The 12,131-nt window shown below is 46.0% G+C and overlaps 1 protein-coding gene across 1 annotated transcript in view; it reads left to right on the forward strand.

The window, feature by feature from the left end:
• Positions 1-6,471: 6,471 nt before the first annotated feature.
• Positions 6,472-12,131, forward strand: part of LOC126537869 (MAM and LDL-receptor class A domain-containing protein 1-like) — a 255,308-nt gene continuing 249,648 nt past the window's right edge. Inside the window, exon 1 of the mRNA XM_050184966.3 lies at positions 6,472-6,638. Coding sequence (XP_050040923.2) covers positions 6,548-6,638 — 91 coding nt within the window. The 5' untranslated portion in view covers positions 6,472-6,547. The remainder of the gene's footprint in view (positions 6,639-12,131) is intronic.

Consider the following 12,131-nt stretch of genomic DNA (forward strand, 5'->3'; position numbering starts at 1 on the left):
TCATCCACCGAACGACGAAGTCTTCCCACCGTCTTTCCGTTATGGCTATTTGCCTGCAGGTGTAACCTCAGGATTCGAGTTTTGTGCACGTGCGGTATGGGAGTACTGTCTGCCAATATAATGCGTATTTTGCAGTATATATTACCGTTCCTCGTCGCGGAACGTTTTGAGACCTCTCATTGTGGGTTTACAGATTAGAAGTTCGGACTTGGTAGCCAAACATTCGAGGCCTGTTCTTCGCAACTAATCCCGGACCGCATCTGCTCTGGCCTGTAGCGTTCCTCCCCCGGGAACCCAGTGGGTGATGTTATCCGCGTAGAGACTGGGATGCGATCCTTCTAGTTCTGCTTATTTTCTTGGGCAGGCCGACTAGAGCTAGATTAAGGAGTAATGGTGGTATGACGGAGTCTTGCGGCGTGTCAGACCGACCCCTTTCGAATTCCGGCGATTCCTCGTCGCCAATGACGACACGTAAGCGACTGCCCACAATGAGATCTGTAACGTAATTGTACGTTCTTTGACCTAGACCTAATGTTTTTGCAGTTTTTTTAGATCGCCTCGTATTCAATGTTGTCAAACGCTTTTCTTCATTTTTAGTTTCTCAGTTTCACCAGCTATGAATTGGTCCGCCGATTGTGACAAAAAATTTGACCTATACTTATTAGGTTTTCTTTCTCCTACGTTGTTGTTTAGAAGTCCTCAGCTGTGTGGCAATATATGCAGGTTGTCCCACATAACTTGAGCCAAAGTTTTAAAAATGAAAGGCACTCCGTACGTGAGTTGAACCAAATGCATAATGTTGGCATTGGCCTAGAATTACTCAAGCATTTTTCTCTTTCCCTCTTAACTAACGGAGTTATGTTTAACTAATCAACTTTTTATGCATGGGCTGCAGACCCCAAGTGTGATGCAAAGTTGTAGAGCACCTTCAGAAACCTCTCAATAAATTGTTTACAACACGATATATTTCACGTGGTCCTTTATTCTGCGTTCCTAAGAAAGCCCGCGAAATATACCACGTGACGGAGCGATTGCGCACTGTTATTGTACTGCTTTCAAGCGTGCGGTGAATGAAGAAAGTCGGCTGCAGTGAGACTGGCCGGCGACCGCGTGTTATGTCTCGTGTAGGTATCTCGGCATGCGGCTTTTATCGCATGACGGTGCAAATGCATGCTGCTGGCCGGCGTTGCCTAAACGATAAAGCGTCTAAGGCCACGAAAAAGAAAACATGAAAGCTGATTTGATTCTGCTTGAAAAAAGCAAAAGGCGAAGCGCGTGGCAACGATAGAAGGTGATGATGGCTGCTACAATTTCGCCTTTGTGCACAAATGACCTTGTAGTGGTATTCGAATTCAACAATGACGCTACAACTTTAAACCTTAGGGCTTGAATAACAGCGGATAAATCAGGCGGGGATAAAACTAACTAATGGGGAAAATAAACCTTGGCTTATATACAAGGAAGATAACGCATGCCTTCTTCAGACGATGAGTCTTTTCGCACTGACCCCGCGTCTGCTCTCCTCATACTTACTCTCTGCTAGACGTTCTTTGATCTCGCACCCCGCACCTGCGCATCGATTCGTGGTCGCAGTGTCGGGTGGCCGCGTCTGGCGTCACACTTGTGCACCGTGCCCAGCGCGTCAGTCCCTGAGAGAGTGCGCCCGCTGGCTGTTCCAGTTTACTGGATGTAGATCATGCCTTATATAACTCGTTTGAGCCAATCCCAGCGAGCTGCAAATATATCCAGTGCTCCTCAGACGCCCGTATCCCTGCGTGTTATCCACAGCAACACTATTTGGCTGTGACCAACGTTGAACAGTAGATATCGCATACTCTAGTGAAGAAAGAGCGGATAGGGTTTTGGCTCTATGTGCGTCAAGTGGACATAGAAGGCGCGCAGTTGAGCTAATTCAACGCTGGTATTGAGGTACGCGTCCGAGCTCAATGACAATTGTGCGAGAAATGCTGGGACAGTCTGAGACTTTTACGAAGAAACGACATAAATCTTCAATCCTGGGTGAGGACGTGGAGACAGATATTCTGTCAAAGTTTTCTTCAGACCGACATGCAAGTCTTCGTAGTGTGTGTGCTGAAGCTACAGTGTCAAAATCTTCTGTGCGGAGAGTACCTAAGAAGAGGCGACTTCATCAGTACCACGTACAGCTGCAACAGACGTTGGAGCCCCGCGATTTCCAAAATCGAAAGGACTTCGCAAACTGGACTATAATGAAAATGGAAGAGGACCCAGGCTTCATCAACAAAATACTTGGACCGATGAAACTACCTTCTCGCGTAATTCCCAAGTGAACAATCACAACGCTCACTATTGGAGCGGCAAAAACCCTCACTGGGTTTTAAAGACACATCACCAATATGAGCAGTCGGTTAATGTGTGGTGTGGAATTTACGGTGGCACTATTACATTGGCCTCGTGCTTTTTGATAACACGCTTACAGGCGAATTGTACGGGAAAGACATCTTTGATGGGGTGCTAGAGGATTTTCTTTGCGAAGTTTTGTTGGCCACGATCAAGGATATGTGGCATCAGCATGATGGCGCTCCCCCGCACGGTAGCAGCAAAGCTTGCAAATGGCTGCATGAAGTAATCCCGCAGCAGCGGATTGGGCGGCATGGGCCCATTGCTTGGCCGGCACCGTCGCCAGATTTAACTCCCCGCATTTTCTCTGGGTGTATGTCAAGAATCAAGTATACGGGACACCCACCACAGCATCAGAGAACCTCAAAGAAAAAATAAGACAAGTCTGTAACTCCATCCCTGACACTATGATCAAGAACGCCTAGGAAAATGTGTCTATAAGATGCCAAATCTGTGTTGCAGCAGATGGTGACCTCTTCGAACACGCATTATAGTCAAAGGGCGCTTTTTGGATTCGTGGTCACTGGAAAATAATTCCGGCCATAACGCCGCCGCCCCACCCAACCTCATTACACTCCGTCGGCAGGCTGCCAGCTCTTGCCCATTTCAAGCATGAAAAAATAAAGCTATGCTCTTGTTCTCGTTCGTCTCTTTAGACGCTTTATCGCTTCGGCACCGCTCGGCCAGCAGCACACATTTGTGCCGTCATGCGATAAAAGCCGCATGCCAGGATACCTAGACCAGGCATAACGACCTGTCGCGGGCCATCTTGCTGCAGCCGACCTTGTTCATCCAGCAGCACACTAACAGTGCGCAATCACCACGTCACGTGGCACTTTTTCATATTTCGCGGGCTTTCATTGCAACGCGGAAGAAAAGACCACGTGAGGTAAAATTGTTGGTAACACCCTATTGAGAGGTTTCTCAAGGTGCTCTACAACTTTGCGTATCACACTTGAGGCCTGCAGCCAATACTTAAAGAGTGTTGTCCTCGCGTCCCGAGTGCCCTTCATTTTTAAAGCTTTGGCTGAATTCACGTGGGGCAACCTGTATACGATAAACTGTTCGTCAAGCTTATAGCGACATAATCCGTACTAGCATCGCACAATTCAAGGGTAGTTTTGCAAGGATACAAAAGTGCACTGCACCATGTAGGAACGCCCTTGCCCAAGAGAGGGAGGGACTGGCTCTCGATACGCTTACAGCCGGAGTTTAGCACACAGGAGTCAGTCCAACAGGTTTCCAACCGTTGCGTGCGCTGAGGGGGAGAGGAGGCACAAACGCGCCACGAATGGCAACGGTCATTAAGCTTGGCGCGTGTCTCGGCGTCTTTTAAACCTCCGGACTTTTGCCATGGTTTTGTACGTTTGGGTGCAGTGACAAGAATTATTTCTTACAGACGTGAACCATACCAGAATGACCCGCCGGGGGAAAGAGACCACGACCGAGAAGGTACCGCATGCGCTGTCCGCAGGAATTACACTGGCTCTCGCAGCCGCAGGCGGCTATCCCGCACTTTTCTTGCGTCCAATAGGAGAACTTCTTCCAGGAGGCGTCTCCTTCGGCGATTAAAGCACCCATGAATTGCCACATGAGATTAAGCTGCAGTTTCTGCTTAACGGCAAGCGTCAGCTGGAACCACGCGGAAAACGCTACAGCTCAGCCGGAATAGCCCGAGACACTTCCTAAGTTTCACCAGGCTTATCCCGTATAAATGTCACGCTAATTCCCTCAATTAGGGTGGTAGCACTCAAACATCACCGATAATTTTGTCCTCACGAGAAAGCTGGTACCCCTCAAGCTTCTTCCATGTTTTTTAACCTAAAGTATTTCATGGAAAAGCCAATGTTTGACAAAGTTTATGGAGCTAAAATATTTTTATTGTGGCTATCTATTGGAGGTGATTTGATTTTGGAGATTTTGTTGGATGCAAGCTAAAAGCATGCCAGCCTGGCAACTGATACATCGAAGACAGCGAAGCGAGTTCTTGCACCGTCCTGAAGTACTACCGGTGTTGCTGCATTGTTTTTCATTGAAATAATGTTTCCCTACTAGAAATAAAATTTTCCCGTTTATTCTTCTTTATTTGCAGGGTGGACGAAAGGGCATGATGGCGATGTCTTCTTTTCCTTTTGTGTGCATCCTTGTGCGCGCTTTATACTTTTGTTAATGTGTATATTGGTATTCGTCGTTCTTTCTTTGTTATCTCTCTTGATTTTTACAGTATAGGAACAGCAATCTTAAACTTACTCATAGTCAGTGCTATTATTTGGATTCATGCGACTGTCGCTGTACGCTCGCAGTCATTTCTTCCGTTAGAGAAAGCATTCAGTCGTAACAAGTAGCGGTATTAAAGCCTGTTACATACAGCGAAGATATTATCTATGGTATTGAAACAATGTTTTTTCTTTCACTGGTGCTTTTTTGACAAGGTCTGCGAGGATCGTATTTGATACATTCATGTATGGTCTTGATATATTGTAATTGTGTTGAAATATCATCTCCGTGCGGCTAGAAAATTTAAACTGTAGGAAGGTAGAGTCGGGATGGTTTTTCGCAGAAAGTAAACCAAAAATGTCTCAATTCGAAGGCATGGACCTACGGAAAATAAAACAGTAATACGCTGTCATTATTATGGAACATAGTCCCTCTATCACCGGGATAATTACTTTTGAGATTTTTCGTAGTCTTGATAGATATACACTTCACCGCAGCCGCCATACTGTCACATCAACGCAACGGGAGTGCTCAGTAAACCCTGCGGCGCCATCGGTGATAAAAAAAAAATACGAGAGCTGTATAGCTGGACAAAACAATGAAAAAGGCTTTTAATACGTGAGCATCGGAGCGGTAAAGTGGAAAAATGTGTATGTGTGTGACTTGTGGGAAGCTCGTCACGCTGTAGAGCTAGAAGGAAATATATATATATATATATATATATATATATATATATATATATATATATATATATATATATATATATAGGCTGGTAAGAGATGAGGAATTTTTTGGATCACGTATTTACTTAACGTTTACGGCTGGTGGACTGGTGGACGAAGGCTGGTCCACCAGCCAAAAGCGTTAATACCTCTTCCAAAAGGCTAGTCGTCTCGTTCCTGCATAGGTTACTTTGGGTTCTGCGTGTTGAACTATGAAAAAACCCAGCATATATATATATATATGTATATGTATAATACAGCTGACGGTGGTCTGCTTCATTCCGCCGTTAGTTGCACTTACATCGTCAAGCATATAGGTAGTACTACTGTCAAGTGTGCTCCTCAGCAACACTTTGCAATGTGGGACTTCAATGTGGCCCGACCTAATGCTAACGCATTTGTCCCGCATTTACCGTTGAATTGCGGCTAAATTTTGTTTTTTATTCCCGAACGAAAAACAGGCTTAAAAGATGTGCGAGGGCGGTATGCGCACCGGCAACAGAATGAATTTAAGACACCGCTTATGAAGTTAATGTGTAAACACCTTAAGGGGAAATCATTGCACACCGGCCAACGGACTACTCGTCTTGAAGAATTATCCCCGCGAAACTGTTAAACACGCTTACCAGGTATTGTCTCGGGTTGTTGCCACTGTTCGTGTTAGCTGATCGAGACAGACATATTCCATTTTAATGAGAAACAAATGGGAGGTTGATGTCGCAAATAAAAGACCACATCCTTTCCACATCCCGTCGACAGATAGCCATTGTTTGATTACTGCCGGGTAAATAAAAAGGAGTGATATGCGACAATGACAATGCGAAAGCGGCTTTTGTGGTAATAGAGAGAATGGCCCACTAACCTGTAACTTAAAGCAAGCACGCACACCCTTTGCCTTTTGTCTGCGCTGTGAGTAGCCGATCACTTAGGCAATTTTATTAGGATACGGCAGAATTCCGAAAGACGACCCTATGCCCGCTATTGTTCCAATAAATTCGGCATTATCTTGACAAGTTATCTTTGCGTTCATCACGGCGAGCCCGCATCATTGTGATATCAGCGACATACGCCTCCGTACGTTGCTTATCGTCGGAGGGTAAGTAGCCGCTGCCAGAGCTGTCGCGCTGCCTATGAGCGCTCCTCCGTGAGAGACGCCGGACTCTGACCACGCGGGAGCGAGCCGCCGACGCGAGACAGGCAGGTCTCTACGTACGGTGTGCGGTCCAAGGATGGTGGAGCTCGGGATGTCAACATGGCTGACTCGATGTGTGACCGCCACTTTGACATTGTTGTTGCTACAGGCGTCAACAATACCCGCAGGTAAGCGTGGCATTTGGCGCGAATTAGTTGTATGCAAATGGAGATTGTGTTACTGATCTGTATACTGTAGAGATCAGGGGGGGAAAGTAGAAGAACCTCGCCGTAGCTCACTGAGCTCGGTCGCCGTGACTGCAGTGTTGTGCTATACGTGTGAGCCTATATTATGATGTAGAGCAACGAAACATTGAGGAAGCATCATTTTTCATGTGTCCAATAAGTAATTGCCTTTTCTGAAAAGGTGAAAGAAGTTAGAGGGATGTTGCGAAAGTTTGCAATAGAGATCCCCTCCCAGTGACGAAGACACTTGTGGTATTTAGTTTAATATAGACAGTGTTAAGTTCTAGTTAAACATAATGGGTTCCAAGGATATAGAAACATGGTCTAAGGTCGCCGACGATCAGTATCTCTGAAAATATTAGTACCTGAAGATCGCTAGAAAATCCCATCGTCCTACAGCGTATATGGAACATGTTGACGATAATGATTGGCACTTGATATGTCAACTAAACCCCTCAGCATTACCATACTTCCACTCTGCCCACTATAGAAGCCAGCGCGCCGCATTTTTTTTTTCAATCTCTGAACGACGTTAGGGACTCTGAAATAGTCGTATATGTCTGGAGAGGTTGATTTATGCGGACGAGGAGGTACCGGATAATGTTCTTATGTGTGACCGAAAAGAAGAAATTGAGTGTTGGAAGTTTCATTCAGAGTAAGCATTGCACGGAAGCACCAAGAAAATGAAAATGAAATCCATCTTTGTTTACCGTCCCGCACATACGCTGGTTTACTAAGTTGAAGCTAAAGTTTCTTATCGAGAACAAACACTTCGCAATCCTCGTCGTTTCTGCTGTGTTTTCGCGTACTGCCTTGCGCTAACACAACAAAGAAGCTTCCCATGTGGTAAACTCGCCAATGCACGCCTCTCATGTGATGGTGCACGGCAAAATAGGCGCTATGTATTAAGATAGTGCCACTTCACGAAGCACATGGGCCTAGACAAAAAATATTGCTTCGTTGCTAGCATTCTTGGAGTTCTAGACTTTAGTTTAAGCGTCATACCATCTGAATTAGCATGGCATCATCGGGGGTGCATTTCCTATCTATGAGATGGACTTCTTGCTTCTGGTAGCTTAAACGTGAAATGTGCTACCATTAGAGTACGTTTCAAAGTGAAGTGCCGCGTCAGCCCAAAGGAATAAGAATCTCTGTTCATATTAATTATAAGTCGACAATAAGTCGTTTATTATTTATGCGATCACTTCGTCCTGGAGTGGTCAACTTGGTAGTGATTTCGATTGGTACCAATGGGCGCTTTGAGTTTACATGCTTCGGACACAGCGCGTACTGAACGCTTTCTCTATACTTCATTACGTTATTGCATAGTCAGCTGCCATTGTTGCACTGAAGCAAGCCAAAGAGTCGATCTTCGATCGACTTCTTCTACTTTCTCTTTTTTAAATCTCGCTTTCGTGTGTTCAGTAGTGAGCAGTGCTGTGAAATTACAATATTTAAAAGAAAGCACAACAAGAAAGCGCTGTCGAAGGGAGACCTACCAACATAAATTTTAAAGCAAGCAAGTTTATAACAGATATTGTCTACAACATATGTCAACTTTACATCTACTGTGTTACGACGAGTTCTCTCTCTAGCTTGAGAAATTTACCCGTCCCCCGTATACTCTAGCTTCCTTTTTTGCGAAAGATACAGCCCAAATTCATGGACAGATCCACCAGTCTCGAAACACCAGCCAATTCCTGTGATGTGTTGCCATAGTTCCGGTAGTTGCTAAAACGAAGTCTGAATACAAAACGGAGTGCTTCCTTATGTCCGTTTCATGCTTATGTGCCCCGCATAGGCGCCTTTTTTTATTGCGATATCAATTATATCGACACTCCAGGCGTATCTCTGCCGTCGCCGTTACTGTCATGTTCCGTGTCGAACCAAGTCGAAGCAAAATAACATCGTCGCCCGCGCGCCGTATGCTGTATTGGCTAGCGAAACTTGCGAGGGTAACCCGACGATCGTGGCTCAATCTCACGTGCACAAGGAAGGAAAGCGGGAAGGAAGCGCGCCGTCTTCCATCGCGCTTCAAGAACTGGGGGCCTTTAGCGCTTTCAACTCCGGCGGCTGCTGCATACGGCACGGACGCGCGCACGTCTTATCTTGCAAGCGACTTGCGATGTGGACAAAGTGCGACGAGTGTTGGCAGCTTCGTGTGCACTGTGCTTGCTACCAAGGTCAGTTCACAATGTCGCAAAGGCGAGGCTGAGATACGGTTCCGTGCGATTGAAGTACGACTACATCTCGTGGGACGAATTAGTTTATGAAACCTATGCATCCAACGCATCACGAATGGAATCATGTGAAAAACTAAGGGTAATGTCATTAAAGTAAGAAAATATGAAGTCACAAGCCATTTGCTTTCATTCACGAATAATTATGAGTGCGAAACTCTGCAGGCTTCTGAAGTTTTCTCGTGGCGACGCATGCTAAGATATGCCGAGATTGTATTAGCGTATTTGACACTGTAATATCATGGAAAACTAGCTTATGCGTAGCCATAAAGATTAATGGCAATATATATAGTACTAACGTTATCATATGTGATCCCAAATTTTTTGACTGCCTTTTCGCTAAAGGATTTGATTTAGCTACGTCTTCAGCGTTAAAGCAAAAACTAAACGTGGCACGTGCGTCAACGTTAAAGTGTGGTTTTTGTTAATTACTTCAATGTAAGGTTAGTGTTATGTTAACAGCGAAATAATAAATGCGTTTTGGTACTAAGAACACACGTATGCGGTGCATGTGCTCAACATGATTGAACCCATTGCTCTGGATTGATGCAAAACTCTCAATGCTCACCGGTGTAATTCCTACTGTTACAGAATGAGGTCTACAAATAGGGATGGGTGCTTTGGTAATTTACTGTGACGCGTCGTTGTGGCCAACGTCCTCACTTAAGCTTCATTTGTACTGCTTGCTCTGTGTAGGGTAGCAAACCGGTTAGGCTAAACTGGTTAACCTCCCTGCCTTCCTTCTCCACTTTTTCCTTCCTTCCTTCCTTCCTTGTATGCCATGTGATGTGAGCTGGCACTGTTAACGACTTTGCGCAGGAAACCTCGAACGCAAACGTTGATCTTTTTCGACCAAGAAGTTGGCCCCACGAAATGTAGATGGCGTTGTGATGCCTCCACGAGCCGCCATTGCAGGACGTACGGACTTCTATACGGGAGCTTCGCTACCATGCGTACATTGCTTTCGACGATAAGCTCGCCGAGAAGCAGTACGAAGGTCAATTCGCTCGTGGCTCCTGCCACCCTTCCTCCCTCCAGCGTTTCTTCAGCGATTTTCCACGGTCATCGAGTGAGATGTATTTATGTTTAGCTGTGAACACTTGACACCCTGCTTTTAAGTTAGTTAGCGAATTTTTACAAGGTAATACGGCCCAATAAGTACATCTGCAGTAACACGCCTACAGTTGCGAGCGAGAATTCAGAGAGCCGCCACACAAACTGCTATCTACCTCCGTAATCGAGGCCTGGAAGTTTCCTCCGAGAAATGCGCACTAGTGCCATTTACGCGCAAACCCATGGCAAACTACAGTGTAACGATAAATGGCCAAATAATACGACGGGTCAGATCGTACAAGTTTCTAGGTGTCATAATCGACAGGGACTTGTCATGGAGCCCACACATATCATACGTGAAAAAACGGTTGACAGGCATCTGCCACCTGTTCAAGTTTTTCGCTGGCAAGACCTGGGGAATGTCGCCTAGTGCCATGTTACAACTGTACAGGGTGCTTTTTCTAGGATTTCTGCGATACAGCTTGCCAGCAATAAACAACACAGGCAAAACGAATCTACGCACAATACAAAGTCTTCAAGGTCAAGTGCTCCGGATCTGTCTAGGCCTGCCTCAGAGTGCCTCAACAGTGGCTACGATAGCAATCGCTAGAGACCACCTTGTCAAGACCCACATTGAAATTGAAGTACTCAGGACCCATATAAGGCATCTAGCCAGGACTCCTCGTCACCATTTAGCCTCTCTACCAGCGGACAGGCCACAGACATCTTTCAGCCAAACGATAACTGCATATGATGAATCATTGCCAGCTTGTTTCACTCCGGCTGCGAGACCTTCGATCCCTCCATGGTGCCTCGCTCAGCCAAAAATCAACCTCGCAATACCTGGTATCTCGAAAAAAGCTGATCTGTCATCACCAGGCCTTAGACAGCTCACGCTACTATATTTGTACGAGAACTACCGTGACTCTACGCATATTTACACTGATGGATCAGTCCTTCCAAGCAGCTCCGCGGCGGCAGTCGTCATACCAGCGAAAGCTACAACAATTAAATTTAAGACGACCCACGCGACAACATCGACGGCAGCAGACCTCGCAGCGCTCTTTACTGCCCTTCTTCACATTGGTGATGAACCGCCACACAAATGGACAATATTCTGCGATTCGAAGGCGGCACTGCAGTCTCTACTGTCACCTTTACGACGCGGACCGCACGAACTAATATTCCATATTACAGAGACATTACACCATATAAGTGATGCAGACCACGAAATAACCTTTCAGTGGCTTCCAAGTCACTGCGGGATTATCGGCAATGAACGGGCGGATCACGCTGCCCGCTCAGCCCATACTGAGGAGCGCCACGTCCCAATTCCTGTTTCTAGAACTGACGCGGCACGGAAGCTCCGCCTACTTGCTCGGCAGTGCACCGCGTCGCAATGGAATGAGCCACATTTAAGAAATACGCGACTGTACTCACTTGATCCAACATTAAGTCTTCGAGCGCCATCACAGCTTCGCCGTAGAGACGCCACACTGTTATATCGACTTTGGTTGGGCGTTGCCTTCACTAAAGCCTATGCCTTCCGCATAGGGATGACCGACACACCATCCTGTGACCACTGCGGCCATGAAGAATCAATTGGCCATATTTTGTGCGCCTGCCCGCAGTACAGTCCACAGAGGGCATGCCTTAGCCACGAACTTGACCAACTGGACGACCAACCGCTATCCGAAAAAAGAATTCTACAACATCGAAAGGACCTACCTTCACAGAAGAAGGCCGTGCAAGCGCTTTTGCGCTTCTTGCGATCTACCGGCCTGTGTGAACGACTTTAACTGGAACGCCTTTTGTGTGTGTGTCTCCATGTGTGCGCGTTCCCTTTTTATTTTTTATTTTCTTTATTTCCTTTTTTTTAATTTTTTTTGTTTTTCTCTCTATCATCTTTCCAACCCCTATCCCCCATCCCCAGTGTAGGGTAGCAAACCGGAGACTCATATCTGGTTAACCTCCCTGCCTTTTCTCTTCATTCTCTCTCCCTCTCGCATAGATGTCTACTACTTTGCTATCGCCATCAACGATTCGCCTTTTTATAATGAATCTTAATTGTGCTAATCAGCCCAACTTAACACGATTCACTTACAGCTCTAGGTCGCCGTGGCCGAGAGCGTGGATAGTTAAT

The sequence above is a fragment of the Dermacentor andersoni genome, chromosome 4, assembly GCF_023375885.2.
Source record: "Dermacentor andersoni chromosome 4, qqDerAnde1_hic_scaffold, whole genome shotgun sequence".
Lineage (NCBI taxonomy): Eukaryota > Metazoa > Arthropoda > Arachnida > Ixodida > Ixodidae > Dermacentor > Dermacentor andersoni.